Source organism: Cryptomeria japonica, chromosome 11, assembly GCF_030272615.1.
Source record: "Cryptomeria japonica chromosome 11, Sugi_1.0, whole genome shotgun sequence".
Taxonomy (NCBI): domain Eukaryota; kingdom Viridiplantae; phylum Streptophyta; class Pinopsida; order Cupressales; family Cupressaceae; genus Cryptomeria; species Cryptomeria japonica.
The window spans coordinates 485875010-485900976 of record NC_081415.1 but is presented as its reverse complement, the minus strand read 5'-3'; the positions used below and the strand labels follow the sequence as shown (position 1 = coordinate 485900976).

General features: G+C 38.7%; 1 protein-coding gene across 1 annotated transcript in view; it reads right to left on the bottom strand.

The window, feature by feature from the left end:
• The window catches only part of LOC131032438 (tubulin-folding cofactor B), a 188294-nt gene that overhangs the window by 104672 nt on the left and 57655 nt on the right, over positions 1 to 25967 (bottom strand). Inside the window, exon 6 of the mRNA XM_057963410.2 lies at positions 1027 to 1160. Coding sequence (XP_057819393.1) covers positions 1027 to 1160 — 134 coding nt within the window. The remainder of the gene's footprint in view (positions 1 to 1026; positions 1161 to 25967) is intronic.

The following is a 25967-nucleotide window of genomic DNA, read 5'->3' as shown; positions in this document are numbered from 1 at the left end:
TAGTTTGGGCGAATTTAGAAGAATCCGTCAAAATTGTTTGATTCTTGATTCTTTTAATCTTATGAATTTATTTTATGCTAATCTGGCAAATAGTTTTAGATGAACTAATTAAAATTGTTATGATCATTTATGGTTCATTCAGTCATTTGAATGGTTTTCACATTAACTATTGCAAATCTTCATAAGATCATTATAGGACCAGACCCCGCCAAGCCTAGCAGAGCTCAAAGTACAGAAGACAAGAGCCATCTCTTGTCTTTTGGCCTATTCACTTAGCCTTCTAATCACAGAAGCTCAGTTTTCTTTAAACCTAACTTCAAGCCTTTGAGGTTTAAGTATAATCTTCCATGAGCTCCTTAGGAAATGCCAATCTTTGATAGAATACGCCGACACACTCTTCTCAACAAACTTGAGTTTTGCTTTCAGAGGTATGCAGATTTCTTTTTGCAAATAAAAAAATTTAACAATACATTTGTCCTTATACTTATTTGTGTTACTCTATTAAAAAAAACGTCAAAAGACTTCTTACTCTTTGAGAAGAAGGAGATTTATCTAATTCATGGAAATACTCTTCATGATTATAGATTATGTAATTCATGTCTTCACAAGGTTCAAAAATTTTGCAAATCTAATATGAGGCCTCAATCCCAACAACCACTTATGACTTTCATCGATTTTAAACATATATTGTAAAGCTTACAAATTGAAATGCTGCATTGATATTCTTGTTGAATCCCTTCTATAATGATCTTTCTCATTAGTTAACAGCTAGACTCTTGCATCCTTCTCGTCACTTTGGTTTGAATAATATTTTATAATAGCAAGAATGGTTTCCTCCCTTTAAATCAAATAATATGCTAAGTTTCTTTACTTAGTGGCAGTTAATCGTAACTGCAGATGCCAATGAGCCAGAAATGTTTATCAATCAAACAATGTGCTCACTAGCTAACAATTTTTAAAAATGTGATTATAATGCATCATTGTGAAGAAATTCTTCTAAGAAAATTTAGGAATGCGGTGTCTTACATTCCATCATGCTTGCCAATAGGTTCATCATACTGAACTCCAACCCAAAATCCAGGTGCTAGAGTTTCTGCTCTTCCAACAAACATAACAACTCCCCTCTTGCCACCAGGATCAACCTCACATCTATCACCTACCTGAAAATATAAACATGAAATTAAAATGTTGAAATAACCACAATATGTTTCATGTAATTTTTATGTGAAACAGATTTGGATAAATGAGCTTCCAACTGATTAGAACTGAATGAGGATTTGGACGTTGAATTCCAAAATCACAGAATATACAATTCATGAGGTGAAAAAAGCCTATTCAAATAATCAGCTTTCAAATTCTTTAATCCATCAATTATAATTAAGTTATGGACTCTCCTCCAGCAACCCATAATGGTTTTACGTTTTTACAATGTGTAAGCACCTAGCATTGAGCATTAAAGATATTCATCATGCATGTAAGAGAAAAAAGAGAGATGATCTATCATGGTTCCCTAATGATTCTAAGTATTATTAACCACAAAAAACTTTCAAATGTACAAAAACAACCTTATCTTCTGATAATATTTCTACATATAAACCAACTAGACTGCAACAGATCACAAACAGCATCTAGCATAAACTCCAAGCTTCATCTGAATTGAGTGGCTAAGAGCTGCTAACCTCAAAAATGTCATGCTGCGTCAAATTTTATCCTTGAATAAAATGTCAAAATATGTCCCATAAGTGTTTCCTGAGATCCTATTGCTAATATGAAGCCATGGAAGGTGTCTAGTTTCCAGTGCTATAGAATATACAGGATGAGGCCAGACTAAAATATAGGCATGTGCTCATTTCCAAACTTCCATATAGGATTGATATAAGAATGCATGATCTGATTGGAAATTAGGAGCAAAAGATAATAAATCTAGATTATAAAATACATATTATCAGGAGAGCGAAAATGGATAAATTATATAACACATGCTCTAGAAAAAAATATATATTTTTTAGGCCAAATCACATTCATACTTGAGTAGTGCAATCTATATAGAAAATGAAATCTAATGGTTGGGATGGAATAAGTGATCAGGGGATGTTAACTAGTATCACAGGAAGAAATTCCAGACAGTTAGCCAATGGTAACACTCGAGATTGCATAACTGCGCAAAAAAAGACTGCAATTTCAGTTAATACTAAAGAGTATGTATAAAAGAAAGTTTATATATTCAAATAACCTACATATCCTCTTCAAAAACTATCAAATCATTTGATATGATTAAAATTCCAACTTATAACAGGCATGTAGGGTATATCCATGTACATGAAAAGAATATTTCCTTGCAAGCAGTCCAAACTCCAAACATTCATTGTAACATCCTTGATCCTCAAAATAATTTAAACAATAACAATTATGTACACGGTATTCATAACAGCATTCAGATCAACAGAACATACTCATGAGTCATAGCTGGGACAAAAGATTCTAAAATGCTTCATTTGAGGACAAACATATGAAATTTGTAATATTGACAGAATACATAAGAAATGCAATAAATGGAGATTCAAAAGAGAAACACTCAATAGTTGTTGTTGTTTTTTTGAATAAGGAAAATTCAAAATATATGTTAAACACAGTATAGTTACACAAACAAATCAACCTCCAACCATGAACTGGCTTGGGTGTGATAATTCAGCTCTTTCCATACTGCATTGCTCAATATTACAGATCAGCTAGTACAAAAAAAGACAACATCAGCAAAAGAAATACACCTAGGAGTATGTCTGCAATATCTTTTTTACAAATATTTAGAAAGAGGAACATAGGAGAATATTGTAAGACTTAGAAGTTAAATGATTCAAAGTAGTGGCATGGAGGACAGAGAAATGAAGTTACCAAAGGTGGAAAAAAATTAATAAGCATTTCTTTACCCACTGCATCCTAAGATAGGAAAAATTTTAACCAAAAATAATCTTCTGTTCAATTAATACACTGCTTGATATCGCAGATCAGCTAATACATAAAAATGACAACTTCAGCAAAAGAAATACAGCTAGGAGTATATATACATTATCTTTGTAACAAAAATTTAGAAATTTGAAAATTATGATAATAAGAGTATTGTGGGACTTGGAAGTTAAGAGATGCAAATGCGATGTAGTGGAATTGAGGATAGAGATGTTAAGTTACTGAGGGTGGAAAAAGTTTTAATAAGCCAGTTCTTTAGAAACTGCACCTAAGATATGAAACTTTTCAACCAAAATTATGATTATAAGGATGATGAAACAGAGCTGCGTTAAATTAAGCTGCTTTATGCAAGGCAATATGATATAGACTCTTTGGTGCCACTGCTTCAATGTGTAACTAATTATTTGTCTGCCCTGCAGTTCCATTCAATGGCCAGAGGAGTTGGTTAGGGAAAATGGATTTTATGACGGGTACCTTCCTCCTGTTCAGCCACTGAACTAGGCTGATGATGACCTGTATTTTTCCATTTTAATGGGGAAATAAAGGTACCTCCTTCGTGTATCAGCTCAAGGCCAGATGCCAAACACTATAAAAATTCATAACAGTAAATACACAATGATTTATCAATATATTTCATTCATATGTTTTGCTCAGGGAAATTGCATACATGCAGTCCCTCATTCTTGTTTACAATAGGATTATATAAAGTGACAAACAGTTGCTGAAAACTACCAATTGTCAGCAACTTCCAACTGTTTATATCCAAGAACTCACTAAACTGACTACAAATAAAACTAATATAATTATTTTGCTAACTACAGTGGACTAAAGAAGCCTACACACGTAGCACAAAACTCAGCCAAGGTACTTAAACTTACAGGTCGAAATCATGGAGCCGAAGGGTGGAGGGGAAGGGGGGAGGTTGGAGTAAAATGGATTGGTTAGTGGGGGTCATACCATGGACAGAGGGTGATAAACTTACCTGTGTAGTATTTAAAGGCAAAAATTTAAGAGGCTAAACTGTAGGTCAGGAACAATAGAGATGTCCCCAAATTGATCAAAACATTAATGATTTTTATTCTTAAATCACAAATATTTCTTGAAGCTATGTATTCATCAAATTTTTACTTTTCAAACAATCATTGAGGACCATAGAAAGGCCTTTACATCTGATCCCAGGCACCTAACATTTAAGAGGATAAGCATTATGTTTGTCTAAAATATATTACTATCGTAAGGTTCTAAAAAACAGTAATTAGTCAACAACAGACTACCCATGGTTTTAAAACTTGGAGTAAATGTAGACTTGCCTAATACTCAAGAGGGTTTCAAAAAAACAATCTACTCATGGGGGTTTCAAAAAAACTATCTACTCATAGCATCATGATCATACCATAATAGCATCATATACATCAAGTTTAATATCAAAACGACAAAATATTCAAGTATCATTGTTTCAACTTTCAACAATTTAAAGTTTAATCATCAAATGGATTCTCTAATTCATCATCCTCATTCTCCGCCTCCTCATCCTCCTCATCATTGACATTGACATTAGATGAACCACTGCCAATGCCACTTGCACTTGCACTATAAGTTTGCTCGCTATCCGAGTCATTTGATGAGGAGAAATGAACCAAGTTTATGTTTTAAAACTCTCTTTTAGGGTTTCGTTTTAATTTTTTAAGTGGTGGATTTGAAAAAAGAAATTAAATTTTGCAAAAACTTGGTTTTCGGGCCGCCGGATGCCCGGGTTTGACCTGGGTCCACCCGGGTTCGACTTGGTCCGAACCAAGCCTGTGAATCATGGACCCTGTCCAGACCACAAGCAAACCGGTACTAGGGGCCTAGGGGGGTGAACCTTGTAACTTAGTAAATTCTTAATACATATAATAATTATCAGCTGGTAGTTGTATTCACATGATGATGCAATATTGTACTCTTTTTGTATTTAAATTTGATACATTTTGTAACTATATTTTGAATAATTTTATGTTTTTAAGAGAATTTTAATAGTCTTTTAAGTTGCCAAGCTGCCAAGTCCAAGTTTTTGAACTATGAACTTCACATGGACTATCTAACTTTGTTATTAACCTATTCCATGAGGTGATAAGATATGTCCTCTTTGCTCTCTCTAAGATGTTAAAATAAAGGACTTTATTTTCACATCTCTCATCCATTAAAAGATCCAAAAGAAATAGGAAAGCATAAGAATTCATAATAGTAATTCAACAATGATTTCTAAATATATTTCATTCATACATTTTACTCAAGGAAATCCTTTACATGTGGTCCCCCATTCTCGTTTACAATAAGAGTATTTAAAGTGATCGACAATAATTGAGAACTACCAACCATCGGCAACTTCCAACCATTTACATCTAAGAACTCACTAAACTGACTACAAATACCACTAATATAATTATTTTACTAACTATATCAGCCATCCCAAAAAGATAGTCGTCTTCCAAATGACAAAAAAAGACAAAATTGGAAGCTTGGAGGGAAAGAACTAAACATTTACTAAAAGGGTGGTTGAGAAGACGTCCTTGGCGTTGAAGATTTATAACTACAATAGAGATCTAAGATAATATCTAACTCCTCCTCTCCACCGTGGAGTCTCTTCACTTCCCTGTCGGTGACTCTTCCTCTCCACCATGGAGTCTCTTCACTTCTCTGTCGGTGACTCTTCATGTCTATGTGGCTGACGGTGTAGTTGTGGCTGTTGGTGACTCTTCATGTCCTTATGGCTATCGGTGAAAATGTAACTGTTGGTGTCTTTTCTTCTTCCTTTTTGGTGTGTCTTCACTTGCAATTCCGCTCTTCTTCTTGGACAGATGGATAGATATATATTGCTGGCGTCTCTCGTTTGTCTATAGCAAGTTGAGAATATTGTGTATGTAGTCTGTCAGATCAGATATATTATATGTTTTCTGTGTTCTGAATTTTCAGACTTGTGAAGGTTTATAGAATGTATAAGAGATGTATCATTTGACTTCATCGTCAAGATTGATTTGTGGAGAATCAAACTTATCTTATTGAGATTGATAGTAATCTGAAACTATCAACAATTGCATTCATTTCTAGAGATATAATAAAGTTCATTTTTGAGTGGGTTGGGTTTTTCACCCTCAAGTGGAGGGTTTTCCCAGGATAAATTCTATGTATTTTGTTTCAGATTTATGTGTTGCTATAACATTAACACTTGGAGGCATATAAATTGAGGACGAAGTGGACTGCTGAGAGATGTTCTAGCGCAACCTATAGACTTCCTCTGTTGAAAGCTTCAAGTAATGGGCTCATAAGAATTCTTGTTCCTGAGTGGTCTTCACCAATTGAATGACCTTGGCCAACTGGTGCTTGGTCTTCTCATTTTCCAACTATAACTTGACAAGCTTCTCATCCTTGCCTGCAAGTCGGTATTCCTTCTCAATTAGTTCCTTTTCCTTCATTGCCACTTTAGCCTTCTCAATTTCAATGAGATGTGATTTCTAGGCTAATTGGTCTTGAAATCTCTAGATGAGTTCATCTGCTTGAGCACATAACTAATATGAAATCCATATTGATTCATCGACAGACTCAATAAGTTGACTATGGGAAACCAAATGGTCTTGCAGTAAATAGAATGATTCCTAAAATATGGACTCCATACCATAAAGAGTTGTTAGCACCTTGCCATCCCTCCCTCCAAATGAAGATGTTAACCTATCAAGTTGCCATGTTTTTACTTCAAGAATCTAGTTTTTTGGGAATCTTTTGAAGAAAAAAATTCTTTTGAACTCCTTATGACATCCTTCCTAAAGAGCACACGGTTATACTAAGAGGGGAGGGTGAATCAATATAACAACAAATTTTACCAATTTAACTTTAGTAATCACAATAGCATTATTCACTAACTTTCAACACTCATGCACATAAGAACATAATAACACAATGTTTTACGTGGAAACCCAAATGGGAGAAAACCACGGCAAATCAATGATTTTATATTATTCTTCTTTTACAATGTTTGTAGGCACCAACTCCCACAATTGAGCACCAACTCAGCAAGAGACACCAATCTCTTATTTAATAGGCACCAACCTACGAATTCTTCAATGGACAATATTGTTCTCTCTTCCTCACAAATCTGATTACATCTTCCAATCTTGACTGATGTATATCTTTCATTTACAAATCTGTTCCAAGCTTATTCTTTCTTCACAAATCGGATCACAACTCAAGCAACAAAACTTTCTTCACCAATCTAATCATTATCATACTATCATGTAATTTCTCTTTTCACAAACTATCTGCTTCATTCTGTTATAATTTTCCTCTATAACTCGATCATAAATCTGTCATGAATATGGTCTCGAATTCCACATATAAATCTGCTCATATATGCTTCTTAAGTTTACTTGAATCTGCCTCATAAATCTGCTTAAATCTGCAATTAATTCTTTCATATCCCTCCTATCAAATGTGTAATTTATCTGCTCATACTGTCTTTATCAAATCTGCTTTCTCTTCATATTAATGATCTTTGGTGCATATACTTTGTATCCTTTGAAAGCCGGTGAGTTTTTGCCACTTTTACTCGAAGAAATTACTCGCCGAGTTTTAAAAACTTGGCTAGTTTTTGCCAAAAACTTGGCGAGTCCGTGTAAAAAACTCAGCCACCTGGGAATAAAGGCCGAAAACGTCAAAAACAACATTCATTTCATCATTTTTTAACTTGTATTTTGCTGCGAGGGGGAATAATATTCTTTCAAACACTTACAAACTGATTTCCATCGATTTGAAGCAGATTTGAAGCGGATTTGAAGCGGATTTGAGGTGGGTTTTGAAGAAAAATCAGATTCCCAGGTAGGTTTTCTGATTTTTTTTCTCTGTTTCTTTAAAATATTTTATTTATTTTTTGTTGCATCTAGATGAATTAAAAATCATTCCTAAATAGTCAAAACTGATTTTGAGTGATTGGAATAAGATTTAACACTATTTTGACAAATTTTGTTGAATTTTCCACTATTTTTTTGAAGAATTTCTAGTTTTTTCAAAAAATCAAACCCTAATAGTTTTGTTTTTTTTTAAACTTTGAATGATGTCTAAAATTATTTAAACTAATTTAGATAGATTGCTAAATTGTTAAACTAAAATATTAACTTTGTCTTTTCACTTTGTATGTGTAGGTTAATAGTTAACCATTAATTCAGTATAGCAAATTCAGGGTATGAATGGCCACTAGAACCATGTCCATCTGGATATATAGGCACCCGTCCTAAAAGTGTTAGAGATAGGGCTTGGAGGTGGTATGCCTATGAAGGACTAGACCTTGGGTCGGTGATTTGCATTAAATGTGAAAAAGTATTTCATAGAGGCATAAACCGCCTCAAATACCACCTTGCAGGCATCGAGAAGCATGATGCTAGGGTATGTCCTGAGGCCACCGAGGAAATAAAAAGAGACATTAATGCCATACTTTCAACTAGGAAAGAGATGAAATTGCAAAGGGAGAGGGCAAAACTAGCCATGAAAGCAGCCATAACTAAATCTCAAGGTGCTTCAATTGACATTGAAGACGAAGAAGAAGCACTTCAGGGCATAGTGGGCTCTCGTCATGGCCCACGTATCCGCAAACTCAACACCACCTCGGCCACCACTTCCGCTTCCTCTAGTAGAGTACCTGCTACATCACCACCAGGGACACAGTCTATAGGTAGTTATTTTGTGCCCAGGAACACACCTGGAGCACAACCATCATTAGAGGCCATTGGATGGAATAGGGAGGCACATGAGAAAACAAGCATTGCAGCTGCTGATTTTTGGTACTTCAACAACATCTCGTTCAATGTGGCAGACAATCCTTATTCGTTAAATTTGGTGACCGCAATGACAGTTTCGAGAAAAGGGTACAAAGCCCCTTCTAGAAAGGATTTCAATGGGAGGTTAGTAAATAGTCCACTTGATTTCATTTTTAATTGTTTTTCTTGTTTATTAAATCAAAATTGTGTACTAAGACCTAATTTCACTTTGTTCTTGTAGGTTGCTCACAAATGCAGTTGACAAGGCAAAGAAGTGGTGGAAGCCCAAAGAAATGAATGGAGAAAATATTCCTGCACCATTCTTTCTGATGGGTGGACAGATGGCAAAAACCGCACCATTATTAATTTTGGTTGATGCTTCCAATAAGGTGAAAAATGCAGAAACATTGGCTAGAATGTTGGAGCACATTGTCATGGAGGTGGGAGTAGAGAATGTGGTGCAAATCATCACAGATAATGCAGCAACATATGTAGCAGCAAGTAGAATCCTTTTGAATTATCACCTTTAGCAATATTTTCATTTGTTGTGGCTTTGTTTTTCTTGGTTGTATCTTTCTTAAGAAAAACTTATTTTGCAGGTAGAATCCTCCAAGATAGGCGCCCCACATATTTTTTGGACACCTTGTGCAACACATGTCCTTGACCTTCTTTTGGAGGACATAGGAAAACTTGATTGGGTGACTCAAGTTGTTCAAGATGCACGGAGGATCACGAAATATATTTACAATCACCCTTGGGTTCTGTTGATGTGTTTTTTAGGCACATGTGAACACAAAATAAAATATCCAAGAGTATCTTATCCTCTCTTGAACAAAATCTCTCAGATGCCGAAGATTAGCTTAAGGATCATTCGAGACGACTCCAAGGTTCATGAATGTAGGGTCACTACGTGTGGATAAGCTCAGTTGGTTGATGTGATTGCTGGTATCACAAGGGGACTTACATTCGAATGCCTGAATGCTTGATATGCTGGAACTTAGATCATCCGATGTTACAATATGGTGATGCTTTTGATCCTAAACTAGCTCGAGTTTTTTTTTTTAATAGCAAAGGATGAGGGGTTGAGAGAATCTATTCTAATCCTAAGAATGTAGGAAGATGAGTGAATGATTAGCTGGAATCCGACCAAGCGAGGTCTCACCATCAAACTAAACAATTTGACACAAGCTCAGTGCAATCTTCTAATGACAATTCAAAGATATTCAAATCATTACCATCAAATATTGATCACCATTCAAGTTAATGCATAAGCAATGGACGTATAACGATTCGAAGTTAAGCTCATATCACTACAGTTGACCACGCAAGGCACACTTACAATCAGCAAGATGCTAGTGGTATGGACAAAACAGATTCCACACAAATACAATCAACAAATTCCTCCACTCAATTTAATCAACATGAAAGCAAATTGAGAAGTAAAGACCATGTGAGTTGTTGAAGCAACAAATCAAATTCACTATAGCTTCAATGAAATCAATTGTTCTCTACAACAAAGTTTGGCAACAATCTTTGCCTTCTCCTAATCTAATTTCTATTCTAACTGCTATACTATTCTCTCCTATTACTAACTATTAGCTATTCTACTCGCTATTAACCTTTACAAATGAAGAGCTTGAGCTTTATATAGAGAGTTCATTTACAATTAACAGCCAGGATCAAATCTCTATCAACGGCTAAGATTTTACAATGAAAACCCTAATTAGGGTTTGTTACAACAAACTCTCTTTAGCCAATGAGAAAATTACGTTCAATGAGCGTGGACCAATAGATAAGGGTAGGTGCCTCAGAGTTTGTGCCATCACTGGTGAGTCAAGTTCATTGAATCAAGACATGCTGAGGTGGACCTTTCTGACTGGAGGAATAGTGACTGGGACGATGACTAGGATTCCACCTTTATCTTGCACTTTGAAGGCTTGATAGATCATCATTATGAAGATATTTCTTGATACTCAACATTATCCAGCTTCAGTGATGATGACAATGATCTTTTAACTTTGATTAAACACTTCTGAAACTATCTGCTCTTGAAGGCTTCAATCATAGATGTGCAAGGTGTAGACCTTAGTTTTGAGGTATTGATGTACTTCTGATGTCACCATTGTCTTTCTCCTTTGAAACTCCAAACTCCTCTTGTGACTCTCTTCATGTCGTTGAACATTTCTTGTGTGATTTGCTTATTTGTTTCCTCATTTCTTGCAAAACAAACAAGCGAGTATCAAATACACTTGATATATAGATTTAATAAGAACATATAAAGAGAAATCGCCCTCATGAAGCGACACTTGAAGTTGTTTTTCGCACGTGGTGAGAAGCTCTTAAAGTCTACTCCCAAGCCTCGGCTCATTAAGTTTGCCTTGCTTCTCATGAAGTGATCTTTGAATTCTCATCTTTCATCCTTTCAACTTAAAATGATTCTTTCCAATCATCAAATCTCTTTCAATGTAGTGGTCCTGTAGTCAATCTTGCAAATCCACCCTCAATTAGGAACACATGAAGTAGAATTCACTCCGTAACGTTTACACTTGAAATTCGCCCTTGAAGCTCAGAACATGAAGTTCGCTCTCCTCTGTCCATTCGTGAAGCTCACTATCGCATGTTGAGTTTGTGAAGTTCAATATGAAATTTGCTCATACATGCTAATTCATGAAGTTGAGGTTTGCTCATGTAGGTTTGAAGATGAAGATTGCTCTAGATGGTGTGCATGTGAATCTTGTTTCAATCACCTTCCTTGCTTGTCTTTCTCAATTCATGAGGTTTACTTGTATGAAATTCCTTTCATTTCCTTGTGCATGAAGCTGGTCCAAATCTCACTTTTCATTATCACTTTGACTCCCAAATCACTTTTCTCAAGCATTGAATCAGCTCGAAGCAAAAATCGCTCTTGATCTCTTGCACATAAAATTCGCTCTTATATGCTTCAAGGTGAAGTTTAAAGTTTGCTGTTATATCATGAATCTTGAAATCCGCTGTCCTAGGTGAATTCATGAAATTCGCTCACCTATATGGATTCATGAAGTTCACTCTTTTACCTCACTTCATGAAGATGATTTTTGCTCTTGTAGGCTTGATCGTGAAGTTATAAATCGCTCTCCTTCTTGAACTCATGAAGTTCATTCTTAGTGGTTCGCTCCAATTTGCTCAAATATGAAGTTGACATTCTCTTATAGGCTTCAAGCATGAAATTCATTTTGATCACCTAGCATCTTCATGTAATCATGGAATTCACTTCAAATATGTCACTCAAGAAATTCGCCTTAAATCTTAAGGTCTTGAAGTTCGCCTCAAAAGGTGAACTCATGAAGTTATAAAATCGCTCCAAAACAGCAACTCATGAAGTTCAAGTTCGCTCCAAGGGGTGAAATTATGAAGTAGTTTCAAACATGAAATCCGCTCCAAAAGTCTCCAACCTGAAGTTTGCTTGTGATTATCAACTCATAAAGTTCAGTCTTGCATGTAATTCGCTCCTCCTTCTTGATTCATGAAGTTCGCTCTCAACCTTGAGGTCATGAAGTAGCTTCATGTGTGAATTTCGCTCCAACTCTCTTGAACCTGAAGTTTGCTCCTAATCACTCAAACCTGAAGTTCGCTCCAAAACAGCAACTCATGAAGTTGTGAGCTTCGCTCCTAACCATCAACCCATGAAGTTCCAGCTCACTCCAAGGTAGCAATTCATGAAGTTCGCTTCACTTTGCCAAGTCATGAAGTATACTTGCAATTTGCAACTCATGAAGTTCATGTTGTCTAATTTGCTTCATCCCTTTATTCCTAACTTTACTCATGAAGACTTGAAGATGTAAATTGGCCCAATCATGAATTTCGCTCCGAAAGTTCAATTTATGAAGTTCAACTTCGCTCCAATACATGAAATCATGAAGTTCAAGTTCGCTCCTCTACATGAAGTCATGAAATGAAGTTCAAGTTCTCTCCTCTACATGAAGCCATGAAGTTCGCTCCTAAAGGCAAAGTCATGAAGTTGTGAACTTCACTCCTAACCATCAACTCCCGAAGTAGGAATTTCGCTCTAATGTCTTATTAGCATGAAGTAGGAATTTCGCTTCAAGCTTGCAACTCATGAAGTAGGGAATTTTGCTCCCAAAGGTCAACTCATGAAGTTCGCTTCAAACTACAAAGTCATGAAGTCCGCTCCAAGACTCCAACTCATGAAGTTCACTTCAAAAGCCTCAAACCTGAAGTTCACATTTCGCTCCAAAACAATAACTCATGAAGTTTGCTTCAAAAGCCTCAAACTTGAAGTTCGCTTGGAAACTTAAAGTCATGAAATTGATATTCACCTATGTAGTCTCGAGCATGAAGTTTGTTTCAATCACCTTGCAACTCCATGGAGTCATGAAATTCACTCCAAATCTGTCAAACCTGAAGTTCGCTCCAAAACAGCAACTCATGAAGTAGGAGATTCGCTCCAAAACACAAAGTCATGAAGTTGATTCTTGATTTCTCCAACATTAAGTAAGTGCTCACAGATTTCTCAATTCTTCCATCTTTATCATGAAGAAGTTCGCTCCAAATCCTTCAAGCATGAGGTTCACTCTGATTTGTTAGTTCATGAAGCTCGCTTCAAAACATGAAGTCATGAAGTTGACTTGCTTCACTAAGCTTGTGAAGTCCACTTCGGATTGTTCCCTTGAAGGTAAATGTTATCACTTCACCTCTTCAAATCCACTTATGAAGGCTTGAGTAGGAAGTTCGCCCCATATCTCTCCAACATGAAGCTCGCTCCAAAGTTGCAACTGTTGAAGTTTGACATGAATTTTAGTTACATAAGGAGTGTTCGTGAAGTGAAACTTGCTCCCCAAGAGTAGCATTTGAAGAGACCCTTAAATAACAAATCTTTCTCACTCATGATTGAACTCATCATATCTAGACTTTGGAAACCTACTTACTTCACACTTATGCAAAACAATCCACCTAACTCCTAGCCATTTAAGCGTTGATACCTCTCTAATGCAAAGGCTAATAGCTAAGACTCAACACTACCTAGAAAGCACGACAAAAGTGGGGGTCCTCATTTGCAATGGGGCGATGTGTGAATACCTCACAATAGGTTCTACATTTGATGAGAGAGCACACCCAAAGCAGAGATTTGGTGAGAGTCGGTGTCACAAGGTTTGCAACGATTATCTTGACGTTGCAAAGCATTCTTGCTGCATTGACTCCTTTGAAACAAATGTTTGTGAGTCAAGCACGGCTAGACTCACCTTATTCAAAGAAGGCTGAAAGAGAGGGTGTTGCATGCATAGTCTTTGACAACCATTTTGCACAAAAGGCTGCAGAGATTGTGAAGGTAACTTCAAAAGTTGAATTTTTAAATTATTCTTGATTCAAGTTGTATATGGTGAAAATGGATAACAACAATATTGAAAGACTAAATGAATTCAACCACAAAACCCTAGCCTAACAACAACAAAGATCCACCATAACATATGAAGATTACCTAAGACAATGCAAATCAAATGAAATCACAAAGATTATACCATCACATGTCCAATAGCGTTTGAATCTCCATTCTTCCTATCTCCATTGATCTTGCTTGATATATTTGCTCTCAGATTTTATGTGCACAAGAGCTCAACAAAGAACGGAAATGTGGTTGCAAGTAGGATCTCATATGAAAAGCGTAGTGTAGTCAAGTGCATAAATTGATTAGTCAGGGTCTGATAATGAAGGAAGCATCTCCTTATATAGAAGACACCATAAGAAATGGAGGGATAAGATTGAGAGGTGTAAAAAAGGTCGGCTATGATTAGAGGGTAGGTAAAGAAAATAATAAAATAATGAAAGGGTAGGTAGTGTAGGAATTAAGAGATGAATGACATGTGTCATGGGTAGAAAAGGTTAATAAATTAATTAAATAAATAAAGATTTATTTAATTAATAGAGGAAGTGGGATTAATTAAATAAATAAGATATTTATTTAATTTAGGAAAGGATAATTTAAATAAATAAAAGTATTTATTTAAATGAGAAATAAGGCTAGAAGAGGATAAATGAATTAATTAAATAAATAAAGATTTATTTAATTAATAGAAGAATTAGGCTAAAATAGTTAAATAAATAAAATATATTTATTTAATTAGACTGGACAATTTTAGGTGTCTACATTTTGCCCCTCTTTGAGACAATGTAGCTTGTCGCGTTGTTTCAAAGAAGAAATATGAACTGATACAAAGTTGCCCCAAGATGGAAATGATATGCCCCCTCGAGAGATTGGATGAAAATGTCTAGAAAGGCTAGAAAGGTCGCAGACAATCTCTCGATAAGAAAGAAAGGCTAGAGTGGACTGACCGGATAGAATAGAGTGACAAAGTCACGGGATAAAAAAGACTGACTCGGGAGACGAGGGCTAGGACTAGGGCTAGGGCAGCCTATAAGATAGACTACGAGGGAAATACATCCTCATTGTCATCCACACATCCAAGAGATCAGAGTGCAAAGCGAGATAGAGCAGCAGCAGTCAGCAGCGATGGCATTGGTTCACAGATTCGATCGCGTTCGTCGATATCAAAGGCCAGCAGATGCAGGAGAGTCGGTAAATACCACAAAACCTCCTTGTACTTTGTTGTAATAAATGTTGTCATTAATGCATGCTAGGTAGCGCATTTAATGCATGTTAGAATAATGTCCAAAAAATGTCAAAACGTCGAGGTGAGTCTGTGCTGGTGCCAGGCGCGTCTATGCTAGCTAGGCGCGTCTGTGTTTGTGCCAGGCGCGTCTATGCTGGGAAAAGCGTCTGTGTCAGATGCGAGCGCGTCTGCGTTGTTCAGGCACGTTTGTGAAATGTGGGCACGTTTGTGCAGAACAAGCGCGTCTGTGCAGAGCATAGGCACGTCTGTGTATTTTAGGCGTGTTTATGCAGTCTTTAAGCGCATTTATGTCATGAAGGCGCGTTTATGCAGTCTTTAAGCGCGTTTATGTCATGAAGGCGCATTTATGTCTTCAAAGTCAAATCGGCAGTTCTATGATGAACATACGCTTTCGATTGGATAAGCTACTGAGAGGATACACTCAAGCAGGTCCTCTAGGGAAGACTAGGATAGCAAATAGGGCTAGGATTGACAATTTTGTGATAGAACATACGTTGCCAATTAGGAAACTACTCAAGAGGATTCACTCAAGCAAAGGTCCTAGGATAGGATAGATCAAGGCACTTTGTGATGAACAGTGAGTACCAAGACATAATACTTTGTGATGAACAGGGAGTACTAAAATATGAGCAGCACTTTGTGATGAACAGTGAGTGCAAATGTGAGTAGCACTTTGTGATGAACAGGGAGTGTAAAACACGTAGTACTTTGTGATGAACAGGGAGTACCACTAGGATAATCAATAACACTTTGTGATGAACAGGGAGTGTCACTAGAATAGAAGCAACACTTTGTGATGAACAGTGAGTGTTACTAGGATAGAGTACCATATGCACTTAGATAGAAAGTAGCATTTTGTGATGAACAGTGAATGCCACTATGACTGACATGATTGATTTGCTTGACTGCAGGAGTATCTGCCTATGTTGGAGTCGCGAGAGAGATTCCCGTCGACTCAGAGGTTGCGACCAGAGTTGACATTTGAGGACAGGATTGCCATTGAGGGTATGGGTTTGCGATATATTATGTATGTGCCTGAGTTTCGGGCGAACATGGGGTTGTTGACTGCGCTAGCTGAGAGATGGCACTCAGAGACGTGCACTTTCCATTTGCCGATGGGTGAGATGACAGTCACCTTAGAGGATGTTTACAAGATTCTGTGGGTACCGATCGATGGGGAGCTAATTCCTTATGATCGAGAGGGAGATAGGGAGGCCCTGAGACGAGTGTTTCAGGATCCCGGACTAGAGATGAGAGCTGGACATGTGGCATGGGACACGATGACAACGACAGGACTGGCACTACCAGCAGTGCTAGGAGGAGTGATCAGTGGGTTCTTGTGTCCAAACAGGGTGACACGAGGGTTGGCTGTGGGTTGGGGGAGCACCTTGGAGACACTGGTTACACAGCACACCAGATATGCCTGGGGACCATGTGTGCTGGCACACTTGTATTATGAGCTACATCAGTTTGTGTATCATGGATCCGTAGGATTGGGCTGCAGAGTGACATTGTTGCAGGTATGGGCCTATGAGCATCTGCCAATACCCGACCGATACACTTCAGGGGCAGGGGTCATGGACGCAGTTTTGTTCATCTGTATGATATGATTACCTCACAGCCACAGATTGGTAGGTTGGAGCACTGGCGTCGAGTCCTGGATGAGATCGACACTCTGATATGGAGGTTGTACCTTGGGTGCGAGCAGTGGGAGGACGTAGTGGATCTACCTTATTCTTTCCGAAGCAGATATCTGATTGGGCGGAGGCCCTATGTATTGGAGAGACAGCTGATTGACAGGGTATGCAGGCAGTTTGGCAGTATTCAGCGGATGCCACGGGGTTCCAAGATGTATGCTCGGACAGTCAGAGATCAGGCACACTTTGGGCCATTATTGTTGTATGATCAGGCCGTGACGCAGCTAGTAGAGATGGTGTTGATGCCATGGGATATGTGGCCAGAGATTGAGGATGCAAGCATGGATGCAGAGTACACGGCATATTGGGTTGAGCATCCCTTTCCACGACTGATAGACCTAGGGGAGGTGATAGATGGAGATGGTGGGGGGAATGGAGATGATGATGGAGATGGTGGAGGTAGAGGCCGACGGAGGAGGCGGGGTGCAGTTGGAGAGAGGAGGGTGGCTCCACGGAGAGATGGTGGGGAGAAGAGACAGGCTCGGGTGGTGAGGGGTCGCGATGGATTGCCACTACAGGTGCCAGCAGCACAGGGTCCTAGACAGGTGCAAGGACAGGGGCAGAGGCAAGTACAGGTACAGGCACAGGCACTAGTACAGGGGGAGCCACAGGCAAAGGCACAGGGAGCCGAGGAGGAGGATGAGCTCCTTGAGCTGAGGGAGATCTACCAGGGACAGGCAGATGAGATTCAGGACCTGGAGAGGGAAATGGCTGGGCTCATCCAGTGCTATACTGAGGCTGAGACAACGCTGAGGGCTAGGAGGCAGGCGGCAGAGGATACAGGGGCTGGATATGCCTATGTTCTACAGGCAGGGGAGGAGATAGGTTACTGGCGAGACCTATATTACAGGGTAGTGCCACCAGAGCAGTGGGTGAGGAGCTTCCGCAGACCATCGCGGACAGCGACAGCTACGGGGGGGAGCCAAAGGAGACAGGCGTCCAGCGGTGGGGTTATGGGTCCTCCACCACCACCAGATAGAGGGGACAAGAGGGATGATCCTAGGGCGGGTCCTTCTAGGGCTCAGACTCCGTCGAGGCCAGGCGGCTCCGAGGGAGGGAGTTCATCATAACCGTAGAGGGCTCCCTATGTATCAGTGTGTTGTACCATTTTGTATTATGATGTAGACACCTTCGAGTGATTTTGTAGCCATATGATTTTGACATCATTGTATCATGACACTTTATATATATATATGAGATGATTCATCTTTGCGACAGCTATATGCATGCGTACCTATGTGATGAGATGTTTCATGATGTATGTTTTTATGTGATGGTTCCGACATGGATGCAAATATATACATGATGAAATGCAATATTTTTGTTCTTTTATGTTTTTAATATGTTATGCATATGCAAATGTGAATGTATAAAATGTTAATGAATATGATAATGCAAATGATTATTTACATGATGAGAATATAAAGTGTGCTAGCATGTGTTGTGTGCAGGATGTGATGCAATTGTGATATCTATATGTATGTTTGAAATGCCTAATATGTGGCAATGTAGGTGCAACTACATGAAATGCAAATGTTTTTGGTGTGTCATTATACTCAGTCAAGTGATAATGGGCTACACGGACTCAAGAAGGACGATGGAGGTCAATCCAGAAAGGGGGATGGAAGATAGAAGATATGAAAGTGAAAGAGCTTCTTGTGCGTTATCATCATTGAGCTTTATTATGGCAAGTAGGTTATGACAATCAAGGCATATGTTCGACCCAGAAAGTCATTGTACCTGTTTGTATGGAGATAAGACAATCACAAACAAGGAATGCCCCAGTTCATACTAGACTCTCAGTGTCCTCATATCCTTGGACAAGTCATAGCATTACTAAGAGACAATCCACAGACAACAAAGAAAAATAGGTGACAATACCCCATCCTCGCCTTTCTAGTCAAAGACAGCTTGGAGATAGAATCTCTAGTCAGAGACATCTTGGAAAAGATAAAAGACATGTCACCAAAAGATGAAATCAAAAGAAAACCAAGACTCGACACCAACATCCACTATAGTCCTCAAGTTTAGTGTCTCTTGTCACTTGTATAAGTCTTATTTGATTGTGGTCACAATGTTTACTTTCACAAAAAGGATAGATCGCACTGAACCATATGTTGTCTGAGTCTGTTGAGAGATTTGATTTGTCGAAGCCCATTATTGTTGTTGTGTCTCATCTAAAACTGACTGAATCCATGAAACTGATACTTTATTGCGGAGAAGATGGAACTTTATTGCGGATCGGCAATGCAAGATGTTGCTTTATTGCGGATTGTGCGTGGATAGACTGAAGAAAAGTAAAAGAAATAGTACTCCTCAGAACGTGCAATGTTCTCAGTTCCACACCCATTACTAAACATAGGATTTGCCTTAGCCACAGATAGGACCTGATTTATCATGAATGGAGAAAGATGAAAAGGGAGGTTATTATGGATGGCTAACCAATCTTGGGTAGATCAATAACAAGCCATGATGGGAATGTTAAAGTTTATTGTGGATGAATAGGTTGTGAGTGTGTGCAAAGTGAAAGGATGAAATGGAATCCTGAAGGAGGGAGGAGCAATGTCTCTACGCATGGCGTCGGTGACCCGGTTTTCACCATGGTACTTGCCCAAGGCGCCACCAAAGGGGTTTTCACCGTTGGACGAAATGTTTTTCTTTACTTTTTTGATTTTTTTTTTTTTGTGTCACAAGGGACCTGTTTGCCAAGTTTTCACCAAGTAACGATTTTTTATGTTTTATGATTTTTTTGTATTTTTGAATTAGGATATTCCGAAGAGCTATGTGTAAAACTTGCGAAGGTGCATGTTGTTGATAGGATCCTCTAAATGTTCACCCTCTGTGGTTGAGAGCTGATATGCCCCAGATCCATATACTGCTGTAATGATGTAAGGACCAAGCCAGTTTGGTTCAAACTTGCCCTTCCTCTCTCTATCTTGCTGATTTTTTGGGTTTTCTCTGAGAACCAAATCACCTACCTCAAATGTGCGAGGCTTGACTTTGTGATTGTAGCTGCGACTCATTCGTTGTTGATAAACCTTGAGATGATTAAAAGCAGTTTGTCTTCGTTCATCCAATAGTTCAAGTTCTTGTAAGCGAGAGACCCTATAGTCTTCATCACTGATAATGTTTTGCAAAGAGACTCATAAAGAGGGTAGCTCGACCTCAATAGGCAAGATAGCTTCAGTGCCGTAAACAAGTGAAGAGGGTGTAGCTCCTGTAGGTGTGCGGACACTTGTGCGATAGACCCAAAGTGCGGGGTTAAGTTGGATGTGCCAATTACGGCCAGCATCGTCGACTGTCTTTTTAAGATTTTAAGGATTGTTTTATTAGATGCTTTAGCTTGACCGTTACCTTGGGGGTAATATGGTGTGGAGAAACGATGGGAAATATGGAAACGGTCACAGAGTTCACAAACATCCTAATTTTTAAAGGGATGCCCATTATCAATGATAATGGAAACAGGAATACCGAATCGACAAATGATATAGTTGAGAATGAATGTAGCAATTTGTTTTCCAGTGACTTGCATGAGAGGCGCGGCTTCGATCCATTTTGTGAAATAATCTATGGCAGTGATAATGAATTTATGACCGTTAGAGGATGGAGTGTGAATCTTGCCTATGAGATCGAGTCCCCACTAACAAAAGGGCCAAGGAGTCGCAATTGGTTGAAGTTCTTGTGCTAGCGCATGGATGAGGTCTCCATGAAGTTGACATTGCTTACATTTCCTGACAAACTGATATGAGTCTTTTTCCATATTGGGCCAGTAATATCCAGTCCTGATAAGTTTCTTGGCTAAGGTAGGACCACTAGAATGTGGACCACATATCCCTTCATGTACTTCACGTAACGCAATCTGAGCTTCGTCGCTTTCCAAACATCTAAGAAGAGTGCCATCTAGACCTCAACGGTATAGGACATCGGCTAAAATGACGTATCAAGAAGATTGGCGAATGAAAGTGCGACGTTGGTTATTGGATAGGTCAGGAGGAAAGGTATTATCACAAAGGTATGTGAAAATGGAACCATATAACTAGGACTCAAGACCGATGACACATATTATCTCAGTAGGAGTGATTTCATATGAAGGAACCAAAAGGTTATCCACCAAGAACTCATAGCGGGTCTCATTCGGAGGTAGATCGATCAGTGAAGCAATTGTAGCCATGGCATCTGCGGCTCGATTGTGCTCTCTTGGTATCTGCTCAAAGTCTATCTTTGTGAAATGTTGTTTAAGGTCATCCACCATTCTTTTGTAAGGCATTAATTTCTCATCCTTTGTTTGGTAATCATCAGTTGCTTGACGAATTACAAGTTGAGAGTCCCCAAAATTCCTGGATCTTCCACTGAACTGCAATCCGTAATCCAATTGTTAATGCCTCATATTCTGCTATATTATTAGTGCAAGGAAATGATAATCGATATGGTTTTGGTATAGAATCCCCTTGAGGAGTTATGAAGAGGATGCCAGCTCCTGCCCCATGCTGTGTGTATGAGCCGTCAAAGTATAGTTGCCATGGCTTCCCATGTGACACTGTTAAAATGGATTCATCTGGAAATTCTGAAATTAAAGGAACATCATCTATCATGGAGGCATCTGCTAACTGATCTGCGATAGCTTGTTCTTTCATTGCTATTCTGTCCACATACTCGATGTCAAATTCACTCAGGATCATTACCCATTTAGCTAGTCGCCCAGTAAGCGTTGCTTTATTGAGAAGGTATTTCAATGGATTGATCCTTGCAACCAACTTAGTCTTATGAGTTAGCATGTAATGTCGCAATTTCTGCGAAGCAAAGACCACGGCGAGACATGCACGCTCAATTGGTGTGTAATTTAGCTCATATCCCACCAATGTGCGAGTGATATAGTATACTGCCTTTTCTTTGCCCTCAGCAACTTGTTGTGCTACTAAGAGTGCCCCCAGTGCTGTTGAAGTAGCTGATATGTATAGTAATAAAGGCTGATCTGGAACTGGTGGTATCAAAACTGGCGGATTCAGAAGATAATCTTTGAGTATCTGGAAAGCTTGTTGACAGTTATCATCCCATTTGAATTTGATGTTTTTATGTAGCAAGTGCTGAAAGGGATTACATTTGTCTGCAAGTTGTGCTATGAATCTTCGTATGGATTGAAGTCTCCCTTGCAAAGATTGAAGTTGACTGATGTTTCGTGGTGGTTGCATCTCTAGGATGGCCTTGACTTTTGCTGGATCAGCTTCAATTCCTCTTTTTGATACAATGAATCCCAGGAGCTTCCCGGAGGTTACTCCAAAGACACATTTCTTGGGGTTTAATCTTACCTTATATTTTTCCAACCGATCAAAGACGATTGAAAGTATGTCCAAATGTGTATCTCTGTCTATTGATTTACCCAAGAGGTTGTCAACATAATCTTCCACAGTTACATGCATGAGATCATGAAAGATACTAGTCATGGCTCTTTGATATGTAGCGCCTGCATTTTTTAGCCCAAAGGGCATGACATTCCAACAGAAAGTTCCCCAAGGACAAGTGAATCCTGTTTTGTACTGGTCTTCGGATGCAATTTTTATTTGATTGTAACCAGAGAATCCATCCATCAAGGATAACATCGCATGACCTGCTGTGAGATCGACAATCAAGTCAATATTTCGTAACAGAAAATCATCCTTAGGACAAGCTTTGTTGATGTCTCTGAAATCTGTACATATTCTGATGCTACGATCTGGTTTACTGACAGGCACTAAGTTGGAGATCCATTCAGGATAATCAATTGGGCATATGAATCCGACATCCAATAATTTCTCAAGTTTTGCTTTGACGAGTAATGCCACTTGTGGATGCATCTTTCTTAATTTCTGTTTCACTGGTTTTGCCCCCGATTTAACTGTCAAATGGTGCATTACCAAATCCGGATCCAATCCAGGCATATCAGCGTATGACCATGCAAAGTTGATTTGTCGTTCCGTGAAGAAACTTATGAATTTTGACCTTTCTGATTCTGTCAAAGATTGAGCTAGGAATATGTTGTGTGGAACTTCTTTGGTGCCAATATTTGTTTTGATAGTCTCCTCTACCAACATGGATGACTTTTCCTCATATGATGCTGGGAGAATGTCGAGCCTTCCATCTTCGGGTGCCTCAGAGAGGTTTTCGCCCTCAGATACGTCCTTTCTTTTTACTTTTTTGGGGTCAAACAGCGCCACGGTGTGGTTTTCGCCATAAGACCCTTGGTTTGTTTTTATTTTTATATTTTTGCGACTGGAAGGTCCGACACCCTCACCAAAATATGCCACGCTGTTGAGTTCTATAGCGTATCCCGCTTTATGGTCCCCAGGGGGAATATCCTCTCATATGCCAAGATAGTCAATAAGGGCTTCATCATTTTGGAATGTTTCAAACTGTGCAGGTCCTTCATGGTCCGAGTCAATAAGTTGGTGGTGAACAAGGGGAAGGCCTTTGATGTCTTCAAAGTTAGCGGGGTTAAGAGTGAAGATGTAGTTATATTCAGGTATGTCGAGGTAGTTATCGAGGTCATCATTGGCACTCTCCTCATCAGTCTCAATCGTGAATGAATCCAAATTATCATCACTAGTAGCGCATTCCGGGACAGGTGTTCTCATTCTATGTGATTTCAACCCAAGACCTAGGGGCAAAGACTGTATGGGATCCTCTGGGGTTGTTTCTTGACCAACTTTGAATTTCCTATTAAATTCCTCTTCTTTTGTTGGTTCACTTGGTTCTCTGAATGTCTCGATGAGCTCATAGTCACTAGAGGATTTGTCTGAACCCCATTCCCATTCATTGGAGTCTGTGGAATAGCGATTCTCTTTTTGAATTTCGGCAACTTTGATTTGTAATGCTTCTTCTGTCCTTTGAGTGTGGACCTTGGAAGTTACAAAACCAAGTCCCTTCGAGCATTCCTTTTTGAATGTCAATTCAAGTTGTAAAGGTTCAATGATGCCTTCCTTTCTTAACCCAATAGGCTTCTGCCATCATACCCAAATTTTTGTAGAATCTTGAACCCTTTGCCATACTTCTCGCATGGTATACTGATGTGATCTTGTGTATCATTTTCAAGGTCTTTGTAACGCATTTTGTATAAGTCTTCCTCTTCTAGTTCACCCCATTTTTGAAAGATAGTAGGGTCCCATTTGAGTATAATGATAGACACCTGCTTATTAGGATGTGGTCTTCCATATTCTTTTGGTGAACTCATGACTTGTTGTAAGTACATGGTCTGATTCAAAGTGTATTCACCCATGCCCTTGTCCTGGAATTTGCCCTTAAGTTCACCTTGTTTTGATGTCGAAGGTTTTAATGACTCAGGATCAATGTATGCAGAAGAAGGAACAGCTTCGCGATTACTGGGAATGATGGTCTCAGTTTTTGGTCTCAAGTTATTGCAATATATGAATGGATTAGGATCTCCATTAATTGTTATTTCAACTCCATTGTGAGGTAACTTGATGTATTGGTGATATGTAGATGGGACTACCCTCATTTCATGAATCCAAGGACGTCCTAGCAATATGTTGTATGTGAGATCAAGATCTAGTACTTGACAAACCACATCCTTTGTAACTAGCCCAACTCTGAAAGGTAAGGTGATTGTGCCCTTGGATGAACACTCTTCATCATCATATGCTTTGATGGTAATTTTGTTCGTAGAATTCACAGCTTTGTCGGAATATCCCAATTGTTTAATAGTGCTCAATGTACAAATGTTTAGACATGCTCCTCCATCTATTAGGACTCGTTTGATTCTATGTTTGTGTATGAAGGCTTCAATGTGTAATGGTGCATTATGTGGCTGACTTACGGAGGCGTCATCGACTTCTGTGAATGTAAGAGAGTGTGGAATGGAAAGGTATCCCACCATGGCTTGAAACTGGTCCACGTTCAAATCAGTAGGAACGGCAGTGTCTCTCAAGATTTTGTCAAGAATGGCTTTATGTGCGGGAGATATGCGTAAGAGCTCAAGGATGGAGATAAGCGCGGGTGTCTTCACTAACTCTTCTACAAGATCGTACTCAGGCTTGGTTGATGAGGAAGCAGTGTTTTTAGCTGGAGCACCTTGCAAAGTGAATTTACCTCGACGAATTGTAACATTACATTCACAGGTACGTTCGGAAGAAGATCCAATGCCTTTTAGGACAATCTTGGGTCTTTGGGTAGAATTTTCAGGCGTTTTGTCCTTGATGATAATGGTAGAGACATAATTGTCCATCGAGATGTGATTGATAGTTGAATCATAGTTATAGGATGCTCTGGTATAGTTGGTCTGGTCATCTGTGGCTACAGCTTTTCCCTTGTCATGCTTTGGGAATGGTTCCTTAAACATTTCATGTTCTTAATTGGATGAGTGTCCTTCAATCTCAATGTCACCTCTATCAATGAGATCTTGTATGATGTTCTTCAGTCGATGACAATTTCCTGTTTTATGACCCTTGCTCTTATGGAATTCACAATACTCATCATCATTCCACCAATTTGGTTTAACCTTTGGCTCATATGGAGGAAAATCTGGAATTGTTATTACTTTGTTTGCCACTAGCTTCTTGAAAACTGACTCAAGTGGTTCTCCCAATGGGGTATACTTCCTTCATGATCTAGAAGTTGTTTGAGTATTCACTTGATTGTTTGTAGAGCTTGATCCCGAAAAAACTATTTTGGGTCGCACTGTATTGGCATCAACAACACCATCATTGACTATGTTCTTGTTTTTATTCCAAAATCTTGGCTTATCTTTTCCTTTAAAGTCATCTTTGTTTTCCTTGAATATCTTAATGACTCCTTGTTCAATTAGGACCTTTTCTGTCGCTAAGCTTTTTTCAATAACGTCCTTGAAGGTGGACAAACAAGCTTTCCTTAGATCATAGCCAATGTCTTTGTTAACATTCTAGGTGAAC